Here is a 24,566-nt window from a genome sequence, read left to right as displayed (position 1 = left end):
AAAATGGAAATTTTGGAAGAACCATAATGCTTCAGTGACTGAAGTAGAGGAAAAGGTAGAATAGGTTTCGTGGTTGAACCCAGTAAAATGGTTCTCCGGTCTAGAAGAGTGGGTACAGGAAATAGTTGATCGTATAGGTAAACTCCTGATCCTCATATTGGTTGTCATCATAGTAATTGGCTTATGTGTCAAATGTGTTCCTACTGTGTTGAAATGTGGAAAATGTAAAGATAAGGTAAATCAAAGGAATGAAATTATGATGGTGGTCAGTAGTAACAGTATGAATACCAAGGTAAATGAAGACTTGCATTACAACCCTGAACTAGAATGTACCCTCAGATGATGTATAAATTTTGCCATGCATGAAATGTATTCTGAAATGTTATTTTAAAGATCTTAAATAATGTAAGTTCCTATCCCCTTCGAGACTTCCTTTATAGGTTAGGTGCATCCTCCCCACATCTTTCCCATGATCTTCCAACGTCCGCGGTGTGCGTATAAGGGTAGTTTTATGTCCCCCTTAGAGAGTCATTATTGATGTTTAAAAACCACCTTGTGCCATCCCATAATATAACATTAAATAATATGTCATAGTGTAAGCCTAAATTAATTTTAAAATCAGAGTGTGATAGCGTATTGTTTGCTATCAAAGGGTGGACTGTTGAAGCCGGATGACTGGCTGAGACAGAATCTGTTAAATTTAAAATCTGCATGATGCCATTTTGCGAATGGCAACAAGACGCTATTTTGCGAATGGCCACCCAATGCCATTTTAGCGAACCTCACACAATATCAGTACATACGGCAATGTTATTATTTATCGTCGTGCGTCTCCTACGCAATTGAACACTATTAAAAGTCCTTACTAAAACTATACGTACATTTATTAATACCCATAATAGGAACAACCCTGCAAAACACGTATCACGGTGCACCCCACAAACACGTAGACGCACAACCCTAACTAGCGTCTTTCCTATCCTTACACTTACACACTTGCATAGAAAGGTTCCCTAGCATTAAGGTTAATATTCAAGGTTATATTCATTATTAATTATGTTATGAAGTGACTGTATTTGAGATCTAAGGTTTAGTACATGATAAGCAGACCGTGTTTGGTGCTATTCTAAACCACTGTTTATTTGCAGACTTCTGGTTCCATCAGCGAGGAAATCGCAACATGTGTCTGCGAATTATGGATCAAAGAGAGATAGGCATTGAAATGTACTCTGTAATGTAATGTTTATTAGCCAGTTTAGACTTACTCTTCGGCGGGAAAACGGACACAAAGAGCTGTTGGAGGCTGAACGCTTACAATACAAACTGACCTATGAACTGTATCATAACAGAAGAACCAATGGGATTATGCCAACTTGTTCTATTGTATTTCTATCTCTGTAAGGATACATAAGCAAGCACTCTGGATCTGATAGTTAGTCATCTTTCTTTTCTGTTGACAGAGGTTTCATAGTTGATGCCAGGAAATCTGGATCCAGAGCACATGCGTATGTATCGACTGTACCTAGTGATTGTATAATTTGTTTGCGCTAATTGTATTTAGATCACAGCGTGTAACTATATGCTTTTTGGTGAATAATATCTTTTTGTGCTTTGGAACCACAATCAGTCTGGAAAGCAATTATTTCTTGTGCGACTTACAATGCTAAATAGCGAAATTTAGGGTGTAGAGATCATTAGGTATTCATAGTATACACAACCATTGCTCAATACTTTGTTGATTCACTTTTGGAAGCAATTACAGCCTCAAGTCTTTTTGAATATGATGCCACAAGCTTGGAACACCTATCTTTGGGCAGTTTCGCCCATTCCGCTTTGCAGCACCTCTCAAGCTCCATCAGGTTGGATGGGAAGTGTTGGTGCAAAGCCATTTTCAGATCTCTCCAGAGATGTTCAATCAGTTCAAGTCTGGGCTCTGGCTGGGCCACTCAAGGACAATCACAGAGTTGTCCTAAAGCCACTCCTTTGATATATTGGCTTTGTGCTTAGGGTCGTTGTCCTGCTGAAAGACGAACCGTCGCCCCAGTCTGAGCGCTCTGGAGCAGGTTTTCATCCAGGATGTCTCTGTACAATGCTGCATTCATCTTTTCCTCTATTCTGACTAGTCTCCCAGTTCCTGCCGCTGAAAAACATCCCCACAGCATGATGCTGCCACCACCATGCTTCACTGTAGGGATGGTATTGGCCTGGTGATGAGCGGTGCCTGGTTTCCTCTAAACATAACGCCTGGCATTCACACCAAAGAGTTCAATCTTGTCTCTCATGGTCTGAGAGTCCTTCAAGTGCATTCTGGCAAATTTCAGGTGGGCTGCCATGTGCTTTTTACTAAGTGGCTTCCATCTGGCCACTCTACCATACAGGCCTGATTGGTGGATTGCTGCAGAGATGGTTGTCCTTCTGGAAGTTTCTCGTCTTTCCACAGAGGAATGCTGTAGCTCTGACAGAGTGACCATCGGGTTCTTGGTCACCTCCCTGACTAGGGCCCTTCTCCCCCGCTCGCTCAGTTTAGACGGCCGGCCAACTCTAGGAAGAGTCCTGGTGGTTCAGAACTTCTTTCATTTACGGATGAAGGCCACTGTGCTTCAAAGCAGCAGATATTTTTCTGTACCCTTCCCCAGATTTGTGCCTCGAGACAATCCTGTCTCTGAGGTCAACAGACAATTCCTTGGAGTTCATGCTTGGTTTGTGCTCTGTCATACACTGTCATGTGGGACCTTATATAGACAGGTGTATGCCTTTCAAAATCATGTCCAATCAACTGAATTTACCACAGGTGGACTCCAATTAAGCTGTAGGAACATCTCAAGGATGATCAGTGGAAAGAGGATGCACCTGAGCTCAATTTTGAGCTTCATGGTAAAGGCCGTGAATACTTATGTACATGTGATTTCTTAGTGTTTTTTTTTTTTATTAAATTTGCAAAAATCTCAAAAAAACTTTTAACACGTTGTTATTATGGGGTATTGTGTATAGAATTTTGAGGACAAAAATAAATGTATTCCATTTTGGAATAAGGCTGTAACATAACAAAATGTGGAAAAAGTGATGCGCTGTGAATACTTTCCGGATGCACTGTGTGTGTGTGTATTATATATATACACACATACATACACACACACACATATATATATATATTTATATATATATATATATATATATATATAAGGAGTAGCAACACAGGTTATAAATTAACAGCATCTACAACAATGGATGCTGGAGTATCCATTGTAGATGCTGTTCATTTATAACCTGTGTTGCTACTCCTGAAGAAGGTCACAGATTGTGACCGAAACGTTGAGTGAGTTATATTATTTGAATTAAAACTGGAATAACTTTTTACAAGCCTGGTGAGAGCCCCTCTTTTTTGTTTTACATAATTGGTGTAGTACCATATAGGACTCCATTGTTGTTGTGGACACCCCAGCATTACTTGCATAAGATTGTGTTTGATGTGAGTGCTGCATTTCTTTTTGATATTACATATTATAATATATATATATATATATATATATATATATATATATATATATATATATGTATATATAACCTCCTATAAGCGGCACTCCTCTGGACTGGAGAAAACAAACAACAGGAGACGGTGGTGGTGTTCCAACGTTTCGGATGTCACTCCTTGTTCACGGAACAGACAAATACAAAGAACATACACATACAAATGCACTAACCTATATAGTGTGTCTAAAAAAGACTCACGCCGTGAGCTGTCCCTCCGGCCCGCCATCGGCATCCACCGCACTTCCGGGTACGCGTCACTTCCGGTTTCGCCAGCCGGAAGTACATCCGTGGTCATGCTCGGTCCCGTAGCCATAGAGACAGTGTACATAGAGACAGTGTACAGAGGGAGTCTGCACCACATCCCCTACCAGGTGACATAAACAAAAAAACAAAAAGATGTAAAGCACACAGTTAAAGTGCGGTGGATGCCGATGGCGGGCCGGAGGGACAGCTCACAGCGTGAGTCTTGTTTTAGACACACTATATAGGTTAGTGCATTTGTATGTGTATGTTCTTTGTATTTGTCTGTTCCGTGAACAAGGAGTGACATCCGAAACGTTGGAACACCACCACCGTCTCCTGTTGTTTGTTTTCTCCAGTCCAGAGGAGTGCCGCTTATAGGAGGTTAGTTGTGCTGTGAACAATACAGCAGCTGAGCACCCTGGCCATATTGACTTTGATTGATGGGAGTGCCATCCTTTTGCTGGACTGTGTATATATATATATATATATATATATATATATATATACACACACACACATATATATATGCCGGCACTCCACAATATAGGCTGTACTTGCCTGGGTGCCCTCAAATGGTTAATGAACCAAGTATACAGAGAAAAACAGCAGCACTCACAGGACTTGAAATAAGACTCACAATTCCAAAGGATCAGCGTCCAACATTTCAGTCGGTGTGACTCTTATCAAGAACAACTGTGAACAGATACACAACATACCTAAATAGACAGTGACACAGTGACATCCCATAATGTCCATGCTTGATTATCTTGCTGCCCGCCAAGTGAACGTCATAGAGGTGGGACCGGCACTACCGTGATGACGTGGCTATCGAGAGCTCCAGGTGCCGCATACACGTTACCAAGGTAACCCGGCTCTGATAGGGGACCACGTGTCATGACGCGGCTCACACGAGTGTCACTGTAGATTACCATGGCAACCCGGCTTCGTCAGAGCGCTATGTGGGACAGAACAAAATAATAGTCTAAGTAGCTCCTTAAATCAATATACAATTAAATACATGGCATACTGTATAAATATGAATAATGGACAAGGTCTGGTGGTGACAGATACAATAAAGGTAAGACCACGAGATACAGAGAGGTGCCGTGCAAAAAATATAGGCAGGACATAATGAAGACAAATAGTGAATAATGCATAATGGATATATAAACCAAATAAGTGCAAGAACAAAACCCAGATATGCAGCAGGTGCTGCATACACAAATAAAACATAAAAACCAAATAATAAAACATATGCTGTGAAAAGGCAGGATGAGAAGCAAATAGCCCCATGGATGCAATACATCACTGAGCAAATGAATGGTAAGTAATGCCCAGAGAATCATACTGTCAGCCACACATATATGTGGTCACAGGTAAATGTCTAAGAAACATCAATTATAGATATATAAATATATATGGTGAAAACAACAAGCAGCAGAAAAGGCATCAGGAAACCATGTGAGACAGTCCTGATGTACAATATAACGGCTGCAGGGAACAAACATCAGTATGATTCAAAAGTGAATGGCTATATAAGGCAACTCAACAATGCATGAATGAAAAGTAAGACTAACATGGGAATGGGAAAGTGAATGTATTGACTCAAAATATAACCATGGATACTGCCATCTTACAGTGCCAGGTATTCTGAGGAGGTCTCCCATCCAAGTACTAGCCTGGCCTACACTGCTTAGCTTCAAAGATCGAATGGTATAAGGCATGTCCAGTGTAGAATGACTGTAATCCAGGCGTGTATAATCCAGAATATAGGTAAAGCCCTTTAGGCCTAATTGAGACAAAAAATATCCACAGGGAACGGGAAAAGAGGGATGGAATAACGAAGGGATAATCAGGGAACAATATCAAGGAAGAAGAAAACAAGAGCACAATACATGGGATAAGATTATGGTATCCAATGGAACGATTAAAGGGTAAAACATACCCAGTAAGTGTTGTTAAAGTGCTGTTGCTCCAGCCAGTGTTTGAAGGCCCACAACTAACATCGTTGTGGACCAACCAGTCCTTTAAATTTCTTCCACGTTTGTAACCAATCATGATCTTAGAATTGATTAGAGGTTTGATGGTGTTGTCTGTATTGACAATGGGCCATAACCGTTTGGAGGTACAATTGATAAATTTACTGGCCACATTGTGTTGATTTACAAATACCATGGTGTTGGTGTTCTTGGATGCGGAGTCGGTTGAACTGGTGATCTGTTGATTGGACGCTAATGCTCTCTGTTTTGCCAGAAGAAGATCCTTCTATCTGAATCCACGTTGTAAAAATTTATCAATCATGTTGTCAATTTCAATTATTGCCAGATCAGGATCACTGGTGATTCTAATACCTCATAAGAACTGGGAGTACGGCAGGCTTCTTTTTAATGAAACAGGATGATGACTCTGTGCATGCAATAGAGTGTTGCTGTCAGTTGGTTTGTGATACACAGTAGTGTTGAATTTGTTACCAGACCAATGAATGTTGATGTCCAGATAATGTACTTGGCTTGAACTTTGTTCATGAGTGAAGGTGATGTAATTATGCATGGAGTTGATCTTCAGCATAGCATTAATAAATTCCGCCTCTGTCCCCGACCAAAGTACCAAAATGTCGTCAATGTAAGAAATGAAAAAAATGAGATGCTGATTGAACTCCGGATTGTTCAAAAAGAGTTCTTTTTCTACCGAGAACATGTAAACGTTAGCAAAGGATGGTGCAACATGAGATCCCATACTGCATCCTTTCTTTTGAAGAAAGAACTTGTTATCGAATTAAAAATAGTTGTTAAAGTTTGTTGCAAAAGACATATATAGAACTCAACGTTTGGTCCCTGATAATCACGACCGGATATATATGTTCTCGGTAGAAAAAGAACTCTTTTTGAACAATCCGGAGTTCAATCAACATCTCATTTTTTTCATTCGTTACATTGACGACATTTTGGTACCACCTGTGGATATATGGAAACAGGTCCTGATGTTGTACATCCACAATCTGGAAAACGCATACCAATCAAACATGTCCTGTCCTACGACATTCTTTATCCACTTTGGTTTACAAAATTATTGACCACATCCCTCCAAACAAGAGAGGTGGGGATAGAGAGAAAAGACTTCTCCAATTGGAGACTTTTTGGATCCATAAAATGAACACTGTTTCCCCATTTCAATACAGACAACACCATCAAACCTCTAATCAATTCTAAGATCATGATTGGTTACAAACGTGGAAGAAATTTTAAAGGACTGGTTGGTCCACAACGATGTTAGTTGTGGGCCTTCAAACACTGATCATTTCTTAACCAAAAAACCAGGATGTTACCGTTGTACGGGTTGTACCACCTGTGGATATTTGGAAACAGGTCCTGATGTTGGACATCCACACTCTGGAAAACGCATACCAATCAAACATGTCCTGTCCTGTGCCACAAAATACATCATCTACATGATTCGCTGCCCCTGTGGACTCGTCTACATAGGCAAAACCACCTGTACAGCTCGCATTCGGATGGCTCAGCACCGTACTGCGATAAGACAGTCATTGGAAGGAAAACATGTGGACCAACCTGTGGCACGCCACTTTAAGAACCTACGACATTCTTTATCCACTTTGGTTTACAAAATTATTGACCACATCCCTCCAAACAAGAGAGGTGGGGATAGAGAAAAGACTTCTCCAATTGGAGACTTTTTGGATCCATAAAATGAACAGTTTCCCCATTTGGACTCAATGAGCAACTATCTAAAGTGTGAGTTGTCTCTGGCTGGAGCAACAGCACTTTAACAACACTTACTGGGTATGTTTTACCCTTTAATCGTTCCATTGGATAACATAATCTTATCCCATGTATTGTGCTCTTGTTTTCTTCTTCCTTGATATTGTTCCCTGATTATCCCTTCGTTATTCCATCCCTCTTTTCCCGTTCCCTGTGGATGTTTTTTGTCTCAATTAGGCCTAAAGGGCTTTACCTATATTCTGGATTGTACACGCCTGGATTACAGTCATTCTACACTGGACATGCCTTATACCGTTCGATCTTTGAAGCTAAGCAGTGTAGGCCAGGCTAGTACTTGGATGGGAGACCTCCTCAGAATACCTGGCACTGTAAGATGGCAGTATCCATGGTTATATTTTGAGTCAATACATTCACTTTCCCATTCCCATGTTAGTCTTACTTTTCATTCATGCATTGTTGAGTTGCCTTATATAGCCATTCACTTTTGAATCATACTGATGTTTGTTCCCTGCAGCCGTTATATTGTACATCAGGGCTGTCTCACATGGTTTCCTGATGCCTTTTCTGCTGCTTGTTGTTTTCAGCATATATATTTATATATCTATAATTGATGTTTCTTAGACATTTACCTGTGACCACATATATGTGTGGCTGACAGTATGATTCTCTGGGCATTACTTACCATTCATCTGTTCATTGATGTATTGCATCCATGGGGCTATTTGCTTCCCATCCTGCCTTTTCACAGCATATGTTTTATTATTTGGTTTTTATGTTTTATTTGTGTATGCAGCACCTGCTGCATATCTGGGTTTGTTCTTGCACTTATTTGGTTTATATATCCATTATGCATTATGCACTATTTGTCTTCATTATGTACTGCCCATATTTTTTGCACGGCACCTACGTGTATCTCGTGGTCTTACCTTTATTGTATCTGTCACCACCAGACCTTGTGTCCATTATTCATATATTTATACAGTATGCCATGTATTTAATTGTATATTGATTTAAGGAGCTACTTAGACTATTATTTTGTTCTGTCCCACATAGCGCTCTGACGAAGCCGGGTTGCCATGGTAATATACAGTGACACCCGACACTCGTGTGAGCCGCGCCATGACACGTGGTCCCCTATCAGAGCCGGGTTGCCTTGGTAACGTGTATGCGGCACCTGGAGCTCTCGATAGCCGCGTCATCACGGTAGCGCCGGTCCCGCCTCTATGACGTTGTTCACTTGGCGGGCGGCAAGATAATCAAGCATGGACATTATGGGATGTCACTGGGTATTTAGGTATGTTGTGTATCTGTTCACTGTTGTTCTTGATAAAAGTCACACCGACTGAAACGTTGGACGCTGATCCTTTGGAGTCGTGAGTTATTTATTTCAAGTCCTGTGAGTGCCGCTGTTTTTCTCTGTATATATATAAGAAAGCAAGGGTGCGCAGGATAGTGAAGTACGTTTTTATACTTTTAATAAGATTGAAAACACATACATCAAATACATTTAAGGTAAGCATGTCAATATGCCTTTAGGTTGTAGATAATTCCGGTACACATGTCCCTTGTGTGCTCCAATAGACAGCGCTTCTGGGATCAGCCATGTGAGGCCAAGCCTTGATCTAATTGCTGCTGCATCTCAAACCTCGTTCTCACTCGACACATTTCATCATCTAAATGACTTCATAAATCAGACTCTCTGTCTGTGAGCAGATTATTGTACCTAAAGGGTGCCATGTTATTGGAGACATCATGAAGGCACTTAACAAAAATGATGTATGAAACAATCACTGTGGGGACAAAGTTGCATCCTTTGCCAAAATACAAGGCAATTGGAACTTACCTAAAGGGGAATTTTGGTGATACCTACAGGTTCGCCACTTTCTTCACTCCCTTGGCCCCCCTGCCACCCTCCATACGGCTCTTAACGCCTTTTGAACTCCTTTGTGCTGGTCACTCGCCACCTCATAATATTTCTCTGATATATAACCTTCTCTCGGAGGAGGAGAGCATCCATCTTCCACACTTTACTAAAACATGGGACCTGGAGGTGGGGGAGGCCAACTGGGATAAAATATTTTGTTTAGTACATGCTTGCTCTCCTAGTGTTGGTGTTTGGGAGACCCAATACAAGTTAATATACTGCTGGTATAGGTCTCCAGATGTCCTTTCCAAGATGGGGATTGGCATGCAGATTACATGTTGGCCCCTGGTAACCCGTTTCACATATGGTGGCAATGCTCTCACCTCCTGTCGTTTTGGTCGGAAGTCCTTAAACTTTTTGCAATCATTATAGGGGAGCCGGTTCCCTCTGATCAGTTGTTCTGGCTGTTTCACCTATCTCCCGCCCCTAACTCAAGATATAAAAAAAATCCCTTTTGTGCCATTTAAATAATGCTGCTAAGTCTGTTATCCCGGTAAAGTGGCGCTCCTTCTCTCCTACAACGGTTAGAGGCTGGTTTGATAAAATTGATTTCTACATGGAAATGGAAGATATTTTGTCGTCTACAGACGATAACTACGCAGCTTTCAGAGATACATGGTTCCGTTGGATGGACTTTAAGGACTCAAAAACCTTTAAATATATTATTGCATCTCATCCCTCCTGAACCTCCAAACGGTTTGCGGTATCTTCGGGATCCGCGGCCCCCTTAGTTTTGTCACGGATTGGGGTTCTTTAATTTGTCCGACCTTTTGATTTGATAGAGTGGAGTTTGTCCCTTTTCTGTATGCCTCTTTTGGACCCAGAGCTATATTCTTTCTCTCTCCCCCTTGCCCCACTGTCTCTCTTTCCTCCTCCCCTCAAACGTTCGAGTTTATTACTTTTTTTTATTATTTACTAGTGTTTGTTTCCTGTTTTCTTTTTCTCATTTTATTTGTTTGTAAATCATGATTAATATGTGAATTCTAGGTTTTGTTTTTTCATACAAATTAATCAATAAAAACCAATTTGCACTGAAACAATCACTGAACATCAGGAATAATTAATTATGTTTTACATTTTGTTAAACCTCCTTGATAAAACGTTTCAGGAGAGAGAATCAAATACCTGTACAGATAATTTAAATCTAAAAATAAATTTTCATTATTTGAAAAAGGGTCTGCATCATTGGTATATGCAATAATCATTTTACAATTTATTAAAACAATTCTTACTAATTTCCAAAAATAGAATAACAAAACAAACAAATACATACATATATACAATATTTGCATTACAATGGTAGAAAAACTATATTATCAATATAAATTTCCTTTGGTGCTAAGCCTAAATCTATATACTCTGGCATTTCAGCATCCACCCAGGATTTGGTGATCTCCATTCACTGCTTGATAAATATGCTTGAACAGGTGTAAACACTGGTGTTGGCGATGTCTACTTGAAACTAGTAATTCCTATAGTACATCCCGTATGGACAGAAACCTAGTCTTCATCATAGGGATTAACAATCATCCCTACTCTAGCCTTTCTTACCATATGGCATACACACAGAAGAACGCAATAGGTAGATGTTAAGATGTGAGTACACACCCTAAGACAATGCTCTGAATCTTCATAATATACAAAGAATAACATGAAAAATATACAATTGCAGGATATGGAAAATTATCTAGTTCTGAAAAAGAAAAAGGGACTTCCAATGTCCAGAGTGCTGATGTCTACACAAACAGCAGCAACAAAACCTCTACAACCACCTATAATGTCTAGCAGCAGTATTCAGAGTGACCCTCATAATGCACTAAAGCTATAAAAGGAATGTTGTCATAAGAACTTCCTATTCTGACAGAAAGTCTTTATTGTGCCTTGCAAAATGGTTTCTAGGGGGTATATTTACTAAAGTGAGAGGTTTTAGAAATGGAGATGTTGCCCATAGCAACCAATCAGATTTTACTTAACATTTAACTAGCACCTTCTAGAAGATAATAGCTAAAATCTGATTGGTTGCTATGGGCAACATCTCCACTACTAAAAACTCTCACTATATAAATATACTCCTTGGTTTCAAACTTTTAGGGATAAATTTATTAAGATGGGAGTTCTATTAAGAAGTTCTGATTATTTGCCCACAGCAAATAATCAGATTCCAGGTGTTATATTCTAGAAGGTGCTAGATAATTAAGAAGAATCTGATTGGTTGCTAAGGGAAACATCACTTCTTAAATAGAGCTCCCCATCTTAGTAAATTTACACCTTAGATGGTGTAATGTGACATTAAATCATGTTATGCTGCCCTTGAGTATCTATTGCAGGATGCAATGTTCTAAATATATAATTGTGTATCTAATGTTTTCTGAGTAAGTTCACGGGAATACTAAACTGCACAACTTCTAAACAGTAAATTGTAAAACATGTTGCTACTCATTCACCATATACACAAACTGTCTTGTCTCCTACTGTGTGTTCAGCATATTCTACAGATAACATATATGTACTGTACGTGCAATCTCAAACAAGAATGACTACTATGTTACTGAATGGTCCATTTCACCCAAAAAGGCCCTTTTTCGTTCCCGTTTTGTTTTTTTTGATATTAGATGAAGTAGTATTTCTCTTTGAAACCTCAAACCATTCAGGCAATTTCCTTTTTGGTGTCTGAAACATAGGAAAAAAAAAACAAAAAACATACATTACATAACACACTGACAGACTACTTAGTGTAAATGTATCATATGTCATGCTAATTTTACATTATGGTCTACTACTACAGCATGAAATTTAAATAACTCTACTTTGTGTAGTTTTGAGATCTATTGCTACAAGTATGTACAGTAAGTCAATAACATAACATTTATTGCCAAAAATCATCTTTTATTATCAGATTTGGAACACATACAGTACATGTTAGCAAAAATGTTATACAAATTACCTATACTTTGTGAGTTTATTAGACAAAACAGACCTTTTGGGTCATTAACTATGTATTAGCATATTTGTGGTTACAAATGTAATGAGCAACAAGTAGACTCCTCCAAGCCTTTACTCGTGGTACCCAGCTGCTTCCTGCTTTGACATGTTTGATATAGCTTGTGACACTGGATTAAAATGCTGCTATGTTAAATCAGTACATTTAATCAAAGAAAAATAAACCTACCTGTAGTAACCTATTACTGAGATGAAGTTAGAGATTGTGGTCCTATCATTTTAAAGGATGACTTCACAAAAACTAAAAATAACTACATTGCACGTTGAGGCACACTGTACACATGCTTTTATGAAGTGTTTGATGGTTGATAGGTGACAATTACTGTACATGGAGTCTTCTTCCCGACTTCTTGCGCATGCGCAGTACAGGGAAAATGTCCACCGCTGTCATTTTCCTGGAGACCTGAGCATGCGCTACAGGCTGGGCACTCTAGTGCCCAGAGTCTATCAGTGCTGCGCTAGCCGCGCTGCGCTCAGTGCGCTGCCGGCCTGAGAGGAGGGGGCCCGTAACGGAGACTCCCACTCTACCTCACTTCACACTAAGGAGTCGTATAATATAGCAATTATCCAGTGCAGCCAATTACCTTGTATGCACAAAAATTAATCTAACAATTTTTTTTTCTCTATGAAAAAGAGATTTACCTGTATTTGTGAATCTGAGAACAACTCTTCAGTGTCTTCATCCATAACAGGCTGATTCCATGAGGCAAGTTTGATCGGGGCTATGATCGAGGCTTTAGGTACTTCTGATTGATTGGAACCCTTCTGGACACTAGATATGCTCTCATCCACTGAATTCTGAAATACAGAAATATATATATATATATATGTAACATTTGCTTGAGAAGCCAGAACAAAGCTCATGGAAGATACATGCAAAAGTAAAAAATTCTGTGCTTTTGTGTTAGGATATTAGGCAAAGTATTACTTCACACTGATGAAAGTTCCAAATTAATTAAATATTATGTCCTCTTTTTCATTATATTCTCAGCCCGTCAACACTTATTCAGTTTAAGTCATCTCCTTCACCCCCCAATATACAGAGTATTCCTCAAAATAAGGGAGAAATTTATATAGTGCATTAAACTTTATTACATAAAAACATATAAGTAAGTATTCTGCGTACCAATAGGAAAGTTAAATAATCACTTATCTTACAAATAGTCTGGTGCAAGGTCCTGGACACCTTCTCACTCAGCTTTCAGACGTTTCTAGTCCAGATAAGGCATACCAATCCAAGATAGGACAGCTAGAACACCTCCCACCTCCAACGCGTTACAACACATCTATCTTCCTCAGGGTGATTTCTATACTGGCCATATATCCCTTTATACACCCTTCTTTAGTTCTACCCCTTCTGGGTATTAACATTCACAAATAATGTATGTTAGCTATGAAAACCTTAATATGAACAATACATAATACATAAGTATAATAACGATCCAAAATTTTTTTTATTTTAAAACAGTAAAAAAACAAATACACTTAAACCGTATAAATTGATAGTACATATCAAATATGGTCACTTCCGGACGGTAGTCAGGGTAAACTCTGGTATCCAGGAGGTAATGTATTGCCTCCTTTCCTTTTTACTAGTATACATATAAACAAGAGATATGTTAAGAACTTACCTTTGTTATCTCTGTTTCTATGAAGTCCATAGAGTCCACAGGGTTGACCTTGGGGTATAGCTGGATCTGGATTCACAGGCACCATGCAGTTAAAGCTTTAGCTGCTCCCAGGATGCACTGGGTTCTCTATACTCCCACCCCCGAGCCACAGGCACCTCACTTGGTAAGTAGTCAAGGCCGGAGGAGGAAAAAACAGAGAGAAGGAAGACTGGAACACACAAGAACCATACTCACAGAAAGAGACACGGAAAACCGGTGACCAGCCACATAGGCCATATGAAGCCAGGTGAGTTAGGGCGGGCGCCCTGTGGACTTCGTAGAAACAGAGATAACAAAGTTAAGTTCTTACCCTATCTCTTGTTTTCTACTTCAGAGACCATAGGGGGTTCACAGTGTTGACCTTGGGGATGTCCCACAGCAGTTCAACTAAGGGCGGGGACACTCCTGTGCTGAAAGGAGAATTCCGGCACCCAAAGGAAGCATCCTGAGAGGCGAAGTTGTCAACAGCATAGAACCTCGAAAGGTCTGGATGGAAGACCACGTGGCCGCCTTACACAGCTGAACAGTCGAAGCGCCACGGCTAGCAGCCCACGAGGGACCCACAGACCGAGTAGAATGAGCCTTAACAGAGGCTGGAACAGGCAAACCCTCCTGTGCATAAGCCTCACAAATAACCAAACGAAGCCAACGGGCCAAAAAGTTTGTTTGCCAGCAGGCCAACCCCTCTTGTGAAAACCAAAGAGGACGAACAAGGAATCAGACTTTCGAATGGAACTAGTTCGGTCCACATAAACTTTGAGAGCACGGACCACATCTAAGGAAGCCTCCCCAGCCGAGAGATCATGTGACTGAAATCCTGGCACAACAATTTCCTGATTAATGTGGAACTTAATAACCACTTTAGGTAGAAAACCCGGGCGAGTGCAAATCAGAAAAGGAGGACGACAGAAGAGCGCCCCCAATTCTGACACCCTTCTGGCTGAAGCAATCGCCAGGAGAAAAACAGTCTTAACCGTCAACCATTTGAGTTACACCGACTCAAGAGGTTCAAAATGGAGGACCCTGCAGGGCCCGAAGCACCACCGCCAAATCCCAAGGAGCCACTGGGGTAACAAAGGAAGGCTGAATCCTAAGAACACCCTGGAAAAAGGTGCAGACATCTGGCAGAGTAGCTATCCTACGCTGGAACCACACAGATAGTGCAGACATATGAACTTTTAAAGAAGCTAGGCGTAACCCTAGGTCCAAACCAGACTGAAGGAAATGCCAAAACCCTAGAAACACGAAACGCCTGAGGATCGCAGTTTCTGGACTCACACCACTGAAAACAAGTATGCCACACTCTGTGGTAAATCCTGGCGGAAGCATGCTTTCGCACCCATAGCATCGTGCTGATGACTGAGCTGGAAAAACCCCGGGACCTTAAGACGGATGTCTCAAGAGCCACGCTGTCAAAGACAGACGACCCAGATCCGGGTAAAGGCAGAGCCCGTGAGACAACAGGTCCCGACATTGAGGCAGAGGCAACGGAGCGTCGATGGAGAGGCTCCGAAGATCGGAGTACCAAGGACGTCTGGGCCAAGCCGGAGCCACCAGCAGAAGCGTGCCGCCGTCCTGCTTGAATTTCCGAAGGACCTGAGGCAGCAGGCATATCGGAGGGAATAGATACGCAAGTTGAAATGTGCATTTCACTGACAGCGCGTCCACCATGTTTGCGCCTGCGTCTCTTGTCCTGGACCCGTACACGGGGAGCTTGTGATTGTGACGGGAGGCCATGAGGTCCTTCTCCGGCAGTCCCCACCTGTCCACGAGTAGTTGAAATACCTCTAGGTGAAGCGATCATTCCCCGGGATGCAAGTCGTGATGGCTGTGGAAGTCCACCTCCCAATTGAGGGCTCTTGGAATGAAGACTGCCGAGATGGCCGGAAGGTGGCACTCTTCCCAAGACAGGATGCGTGACACCTCCGACATCACTGCTCGACTGCGAGTCCTCCCTTGATGGTTGATGTACATCACCGTGGTGGCGTTGTCGGACTGAACTTGCACGGCCCTTCCTTGAAGAGCGTGACCGGACAACTGGAAGGCCCTGTACACGGCCCAAAGTTCCAGAATGTTGATGGGAAGAACCGCTTCTTCAGCCATCCAATGGCCGTGAAGGGAAAGTGAACCCGTCACTGCACCCCAACCCCGGAGACTGGTATCTGTCGTGAGCAGAACCCAGTCCGGGATCCAAAAGGGGCGACCCTTGGTGAGATGTGATGTCTGAAGCCACCAAGCAAGCAACAGGCGCACCTCTGAGGAACTTGTTCAGCGACTTCAGGTTGAGGATAGGCCTATGAGACCCATTGGGTTTCGGAACCAGAAACAGAGAAGAGTAGTAACCCGTCCCGTGTTGAGAAAGCGGAACGGGAACAATGACCCCTGCTTTCAGAAAGGACTCTATGGCTCCCTGAATCTGCAAGTCCTTGCTCTTGTCCTGAAAAAGACTTGTGCAGAAGAACTGTTGGGGGGTCTGACGAAAGGAAAGGGCGTACTCCTGAGAGACCACTTCTCGTACCCAAACATCCATGGTGGTATTGCAAGAGCACTGGGTGAATTGAAGAAGTCGACCTCCCACTCAGGGATCCCCCAGAGAGAGGCCCGTCCCATCAGGCTGAAGGCTTATCCTCTGGCTTGGAAGCAGGGCGTCTAGTGCTCCAGGCCTGCTTCTTTGGTTTAGGGGCGGCCTTGGTTGACGACTGCCTCAGGAAGGACTGACCCTTGGACTTCCCCTGAGTATGAAAGGACTGAAAGGCAGAGGTTCTAGCCTTAGAAGGCGCCGCCGCTGATCGCAGAATCGCAGACTTAAACTTTGCCAGGGTATCAACAATTTTGTCCAGGTTAGGGCCGAACAAAATCTCCCCATTAAAGGGTAAGGCCTCCAGGCCTTTCTTGGAGTCCGCATCTGCTCTCCAAGAACGGAGCCACAACGACCGGCGAGCAGAGACCGCTGCCGCCGAAACTCTGGAAGTCAGAAGACTGGCAACCACAGACGCTTCTCCAATATAGGAAGCGGCATCCCTCATCTGGCCCACTAAAGCTCTCTGAACCTCCGGAGCTTCCTCAGGAAAAGTATCTTCCAGTACATTGGCCCAGCTCTCAATGGCTTTAGCCACCCAAGAGATGGCCATGGACGGAGGGGCCACTGCCCCAGAGAGAAAATAAGTTGATTTTAAACAAGTCTCCACTTTCCTGTCTGTGGGAACCTTTAGGGATGAAATGGAAGTTATAGGCAAGGTAGAACTCTTGATTAAGCGAGTAACATGAGAATCCACCGCAGGTGGGGTTTCCCACTTTTTGCAATGACTTGCAGGAAACAGATAACTAGATGCTAAACGTTTCTGCGGCTGGAAACTCTTACTAGGCGACTGCCAGGCCTCCGCCATATGATCAGTCAGCTGGTCAGATAGAGGAAAAACAGCCGAAGTTACTTTTGCCAGCTTAAAATTTGGATACTTGGACTTAGGGGCCGGTGCGTCATCCTCTATATCAAGAATGGACCGCACCTCCCTCACCAATGCCGGCACATTAATGGAAGATTTTGTGTCCACTTCCCAGACAGGGGAATCCGAGTCCTCAGGCAATTCCCCCTGATCCGAGGACGCATCCGAGTCTGATAGTTGCGCAGAGTGGGATGACATAACAGGGCGTTTAGACACCTTATGAGGCTTGTCACTCCGTAACATAGTTTGAAAGGCTGAAGATGAGGCCACCAAACTCTGGACTGAACTGGAGAACACATCCACCCATGGCGGTTGACCCGTCTGCGGGAGACCCTGAAAGGGAATGACTGACTGCTGCGTCACCGGAGGACACTGAATATACATAGGTAACCCTGTATATGGATTAACAGTCTGAGACCCAGGGGGAGACTGCAATAACTGCAGTATACCCTGCGAAGGGGGGATGGCTGAATGGGGTCGGCCCATATGGGGGAAAGCATCTGAGACCGCCCAAGGAGGGTCCTGTCCCGAATTTGGGGGATTAGAGGGACCAGGTAACTGACGGCACCTCACACACAGCCCATCCTGTGATAAATCCTCCATATTTACCGCTGCAGCGCAGCGTCTCTAGGAGAGCAGAGAGGGAGCTGCGGAGCGCTCAACTTCCTCATCAGACATGATAAAATATATCCACACGCTGCCTGAGAGATCTGCGATGCTGCCAGGGAAGATGGCCGCCGGAGACCTCAGTGGAGGAGTGACCGAAGCAGGAATGCAGCTCAGAGTCGCCAGACCCAAGCGGAAAGGCGCGCTGGGCTGAGGGAAGGAGCCACTAGACAGGGAAGTCTGCCTCCCCTGGCTAGCAATTAACTCCCGGGGCGCCGGTTCCCGCTGACGGCAATTACTCCCTAGTGGTCTAGTGATCCTGCGGGGTATTCCTCCGGAGAGGGGGGGGCCCGCCGCCATTGCTAGCGCCTCCGGTCTGTCCCCAGAGAATGGAGGTAGCCGACTGCTTATACCCGCGGGTCACCGCAAGTGGTGACCCGCTTCTTACCTGATCCCCGGCGCTCCGGCAGCAGTCGTGGGATTCCCTAGAGCCGGCTAGTACAGACTCTTGGGTCCCGCCGTGATCCCCAGATCTGTACTGGCGTCGCGGTGCCAGTGGGGTGTAGGAGCGGCAGCTTAGAATCCAATGGACAGTCTGCCGCTGCCGCTCTGAAGTGTGTAAAAAAATAAATAAAATGTAATAAAATAAGCTTAGGGTGACCCGACTCCGGCCGGGCACCAACTTAAACCGAGGTGCCTGTGGCTCGGGGGCGGGGTATAGAGAAGGATGGACCCAGTGCATCCTGGGAGCAGCAAAAGCTTTAACTGCATGTGGCCCGTGGATCCAAATCCAGCTATACCCCAAGGTCAACCCTGTGGACCCTGAAGTGGAAAAGAGCAATATTAGTGCTGAAACCAGAAGTGTGCTTAACTTCCGGTTCGCGGTTCACCATGTATTCCGCCTTCGTCCATAACCAGAAGTAGGACTTTTAACTCTCAAAGCTGGTACCAGAAATTATATATTGTTTTATAGAAGAAATATTTTAAGTGGCTTTTAAATAAGTAATGTGGCACTATAAATGATGTAGCGGTTTTAATATGTAGAGATCATATTATGAAAGCAGAATTTTAAAGATAAAGGTGAATACACACGGGACGATCTGTTCAGCGAACGATATCGCAAAACGATCTCCCTTGAAATTCCTGGTGTGCTGGATGAACGATATTGTTCATCCACACACCAACAATATTACCAACGACCATGTATCCCCATAGGGAATATAACGACATCGCCCAGATTGGCCTGTTTGCATGGCCGATGGACAATATCGTTATCATTCAGCGGGAGCTCGCATCGTTGGTTGCATAAACATGGAACGATATGAACGATATCTTAACGATAGATCGCTCCGTGTGTATGCACCTTAAGGTATCGCATTTGCACATTAATAGGTAATTGCAAAAAGTAGCTATTCCTAACAACGCTTTATAAACCTTATTCTAAGATGTACCAGCCAGTATTGAGCAAATGTGTATTAAAAGCTTTGAGAGTTAAAAGTTCTACTTCCGGTTGTGGACGTATGTGAAACGCATGGTGAACCGCAAACCGAAAGTTAAGCACACTTCAGCACTAATATTGCTCTTTTTATGCATACTAGTATAAAGGAAAGGAGGCAATACATCACCTCCTGGATACCAAAGTCTACCCTGACTACCACCAAGTACCGAAAGTGACTATATTTAATATGTTTTATCAATTTATACGGTTTTAAGTGTTGTTTTTTACGGTTTTAAAACCCCTTTTTTTATATTTGGATTGTTATTATACTTATGCAGTACACAGTATGTTGTTTATATTAAGGTTTTAATAGCTAACATACACTATTTGTGAAGGTTTATTCCCAGAAGGGGTGGAGCTAAAGAAGAGTATATAAAAGGTATATATGGCCAGTATAGACATCACCCTGAGGAAGACAGATGTGTAAAAACGATTTGGTAGTGGGAGGTCGTATTCTTGCTGCCAATTTTGGATTAGTATACCTTATCTGGACTAGAAACATCTGAAAGCCGAGTGGGGTTTCCGGGACCTTGCACCACACTACTTGTCAGATAAGCGATTATTTAACTTTCCTATTGGTACACAGAATACTTTCCCTAATTATATATATTTTATGTAATAAAGTTTAATGCACTATGGGCCTGATTCAGACCCACTCGCGAGCGGCTGTCCGCTCGCAAGTGGGTCGATGTTATGGACTGAGCATGTGCACGACGGAGGGAGCTCCGTCGTGCGCATGCGCCAGACGCGACGAGCGAAGGAAAGTCCTTCGCTCGTTGTGTCCGATCAAAGGGGGCGTGCTGTCAATGTTGATTGACAGCACGCCCCCTTTGGTGGGCGTGCCGGGGGCGTGCCTCCCTGACGGGGGCGTTCCCACGGGAACGCCTCCCGTCAGAAGCCGGCCCACTGACATCACTAGTGATGTCAGTGGGAGTGATTTTGGCTCTGATAGAGCCAAAATCACTCCGGAGCTTGCGGTTGAAAACCTCAACCGCAGGCTCCGGCTCGCAAATTCGATGGTCGCGATGGTCTCGACCATCACAATGCACGCTCGTATAGCCTGTGGGTGGTGACCCACAGCTATACGAGCGTCCAGGAGGACGCTCCATGAAAATGGAGCCCGGCCCTCATTCAGAGCGTGCGCTCTGCTCAGAGCGTACGGCTCTGAATGAGGGCCCATATTAGTTTCTCCCTTATTTTGAGGAATACTCTTGTATATTGGGAGGTGAAGGAGAGGATTTAAACTTAAGTGTTGACGGGCTGAGAATAACCATGAAGAGGACATAATATTTCATAAAATTGGAACCTTCATCAGTGTGGAACAACAACACTTTTCCCTAATATCCTAACAGAAACGTAGAATTTATTTTCTTTTGCATGTATATACTGTATTTTAAAGGTTTACTAAAACACCTTTTGATTTTCTTGGACGCACTGGTATATTTGCAAAGTAAAATGTGAACTCTGCAGCAATAGAATCTGAGTACCTGAATGTGATTGTTATACACTTTTAAATATTGAACCAGATGCTTACTTAATTGTTATGGCAAGCAATAGGTCAAGTGCACAACAGGAAATTATGATATATCAGACTCACACACATTGCAGGAAGCGACTTACAGGGCAAATGGAACAGTACTACCATAAATGCCCCTCTTTGAAATCATATTTACAAGTTTAACTTGGGAGCAATTTATACTCGTAATTGACAAATGTTAGTAAGGTTTGGAAAAGAGAAATCCAAAAACACCATATGACCACATTGAACCGAAACAAAATATATTTAGTATGCTATACAGCTAAAAGCACTTGAATGAAAATACCTAGCATCACTCAGTGGCTGACTCCCTTATACACAGGTTCTGCCTGACCTGTTGGACAGAAGAGGTTAAGATCACAAATCCAGACCTCTTTATGATTTCAGACACGCATGGTGCAGTTATCCAGTCTAGGTCGTGTATAAACTGCTGGAAGCTCCCTATAAATAGATCGGAAAGGATGCAGCCTCTCTGGGCCTCAGCTTCTCTTGGTTCTATAGTAGGGCCAAAGGCCTTTGTTTATATAATATTTCCCACAGTCAGTTAGTTATATACCCTTACATATAATATCGATAGAACTACAGGGGATGTCTTAAAAGATGATCTCTTGATTTCTCTGCTGTGCTGAGGATTCAGTCTGCACAAAAAAGAAACCATAGAGGAGAAATGTCCCTTCAACTCCTAAAGTGAAGTTCTAAGAGGTAGCTGACCAATTTGTCAGCTCAGAGACATATATTCACTTTTGGTTGTACAAATTTTTGCCTAAAACTAGAATTTTCTTATTAAGGTCGATTTTAATCGATTTCAAATTGATCTAAATTGATGTGTTTCAGGGACTAAATAACACATTTTCTTTTTTTTTTTCCATCAATACATTTTTATTAAGTATACGTAAACAAATGATGGGGATAGAGAAAAAAGAAGAGCGAATAACGGAAGAAGGAAAAGGGGAACAAATAAAGGGAAGGGTAACAGGCCATCTACGCACATCAAACCTGTGATTACATATTGAATAAGTAAATCAGCCATCTGAATCTACAACTGGAGGCTCATTCAGGTTAAATGGGGGTTAGGGCGCACCCTTACAGTCTATGACATACAAGTGCCACATATACCATTTCACCGTAGGGGGAAGAGGGGTCCATAGAGTAGGGAGGGAACCTCTCTGCCTCTCTCGTCTCCATTTCAAAATGAAATAGCATTTTGGCTGTAACCTCGGCAAATGGAGAGGGTGGGGGGGGGGGGGGGGTGGAGATTTCCATTGCTGAGTTATTGTCGTCCTAGCGGAAATAAAAATATGTGATCAAGAACATAACGGGCAGATTTAGGAATAGTAGAGGGGTACCAATGTAGAAGGGCTAAAGAGGGGTCTGGAGCTAGGGTGAGACCTAGGACATCATGTATGAAAGCACTTCCGTCCACATAAATATGAAAAATGGTACCGTCAGAGTGGCAAAGACACAAGCAGAGTTTGGAAACTGAGGGCCATATTTTATGTAGTCTAGAAGGAGTCAGGTTACAGTCTATTTAAGAGTTTAACATGCATTTCAGTGTGGTTAGTACATCTGGATAATGAAAAAGAACAAAGATGAATAGATTCCCATTGTTTAAGGGAGAAAGAACGTTAAAGATCTGTCTCCCATTTAAACTGGACAGGAGATTTAATTGTCGAGTTCGGGGGAGACAATAGGGAATATCACCAGGGGAGGAGGATTTAGATAATCTACCTAATACATGATCTGAAGGTGTCTGTAGTGGGGCCATTATTCATCCGTTCAATCCTAAATCACACATTTTCTAACATGATTTTTTTTGATCATCTTACATTGATTCTTAAGTGTTCATAAATGTGTGAATTAGCCTCTGAAACACAACATCGATTATGATCAATTTAGATCGATTTGAAATAGTTTAAAAATTACCTTTAGTTAATTTACCCCTTAAGGTCTGTTACTAAAAGTCTATGATTGCATTTCACAATGGCCTTAAAAATAAAATATCCAATTACGGATAATCAATTATGTTAGGATGACAATCCAAACTGCTAACCTTCTTTTCAATCCACAGACTGTCCAATGTGGTTTTGGGCTGTGTGCTCTCCTGTGACGTAATCCTGGGAAGCACAGCAGGGCTCTGAGCAGATTCATTGGCCGAGCACATTGATTTTCTCTCTCTCTCACCCTCTATTTCAAGCAGAGTAATCACCATTCTTATGAGGTAGATGTCAATTTCTGGTGCCAGCAAAGACCGAATAGCTTGAAAACTTGATAGATCTTTAATTGTAATTAAAACAAAGAATAAAATTTTTTTTTATTTATTTCATAACACATTTTTTCAGTATAATAGGAAATAGGATTTCCATGCTTTATAGTGTACATGGAGAAAACTAGCAAGGCATTTCTGTGTACAGTGAAATAAAATCAGACCATTTCTCTGATTTTTACAAAAAGGCTGACGTTTTATATTGCTTAGAATATTCTACCTTTTACTGACTAATAGTTGTCGTTTTGTTGTTATTTTAAAATTCCATTCCAGGCAATAAGACATGGGACACAAAAGGACACTGCAGATTTCAAAAAGTATGCCTAAAAATAAATGTTTCCTCTCTTCATAGAAGGTTGTACATCTCCAGCAAACATCCCTTCTTCTACTGATAATGTGTCACCTACACACATAAGCAGTACCCTTTCTAGGCTGAGCCAGTGTGCAGCTTATCACCTACTGTCTGGTTCATTCCAAACCAGCTCAATGGGGTATAAGTCTAGGGACTGTGCTGCGCTTTCCATGACACAGTTTTGACACAGGCTAAAGTTATGTTTTGGGCCATTATCTTGCTGTAGGATGAACCCTTGGCCTGTTAGAGGTAACCAGAGGGCATTGCAGAGAGCTGCAAAATGCTGTGATAGCCCTTGTGGTACAGGGTGCTAGTCATTCTGTCCAAGTCACCGACTAGGGATCCAGCGAATGAGCCGCAGACCATCACGCTTCCTTCTCCATGTTTAACAGTTGGTGCTACAGGGATTTATTTACCCTGCTTCCTGGATGTTTAAGTCCAAAATTTAAAAGGGAAATGCTTTTAATAGCAAAACATGGGGTGTTACATTTTAGTCTTAACCATGCTGGGAAGTGACAGCTTTAACAAGCCCCCCTTCCCCCATACACTGAGCAACCATCCCTTCGCCTACTCAAAGGCATACAAAAGCATGCGCGATGAACTACCAGATCCACTGGCGGTGCTTCATGGCCCAGGTAGTTCTTTTTTTCATTGCTGAAGAATGCTGCAAATTTAACACATTACCGGTTTACTGAAAATGGCATCTTTTAGATTTCAGAAATGTACATTATGTTTTTGCCAATCTAAAAAGGCTCAAAC

The 24,566-nt window shown here is 42.4% G+C and overlaps 1 protein-coding gene across 1 annotated transcript in view; it reads right to left on the bottom strand.

Moving 5' to 3' along the window:
- Positions 1 to 10,627: 10,627 nt before the first annotated feature.
- WRN (WRN RecQ like helicase) overlaps positions 10,628 to 24,566 on the bottom strand; it is a 138,373-nt gene continuing 124,434 nt past the window's right edge. The window contains exons 33-35 of the mRNA XM_088448395.1: positions 23,243 to 23,466; positions 13,081 to 13,236; positions 10,628 to 12,108 (exon numbers count right to left, since the gene is read on the bottom strand). Of these exons, the coding sequence (XP_088304521.1) occupies positions 12,001 to 12,108; positions 13,081 to 13,236; positions 23,243 to 23,466 (488 nt within the window). The 3' untranslated portion in view covers positions 10,628 to 12,000. The remainder of the gene's footprint in view (positions 12,109 to 13,080; positions 13,237 to 23,242; positions 23,467 to 24,566) is intronic.

Source organism: Taudactylus pleione, unplaced genomic scaffold, assembly GCF_031769625.1.
Source record: "Taudactylus pleione unplaced genomic scaffold, aTauple2 ptg000454l, whole genome shotgun sequence".
NCBI lineage: Eukaryota > Metazoa > Chordata > Amphibia > Anura > Myobatrachidae > Taudactylus > Taudactylus pleione.
Note: the sequence above shows the minus strand (reverse complement) of the source record. Positions and strands in the feature narration are given on the sequence as shown.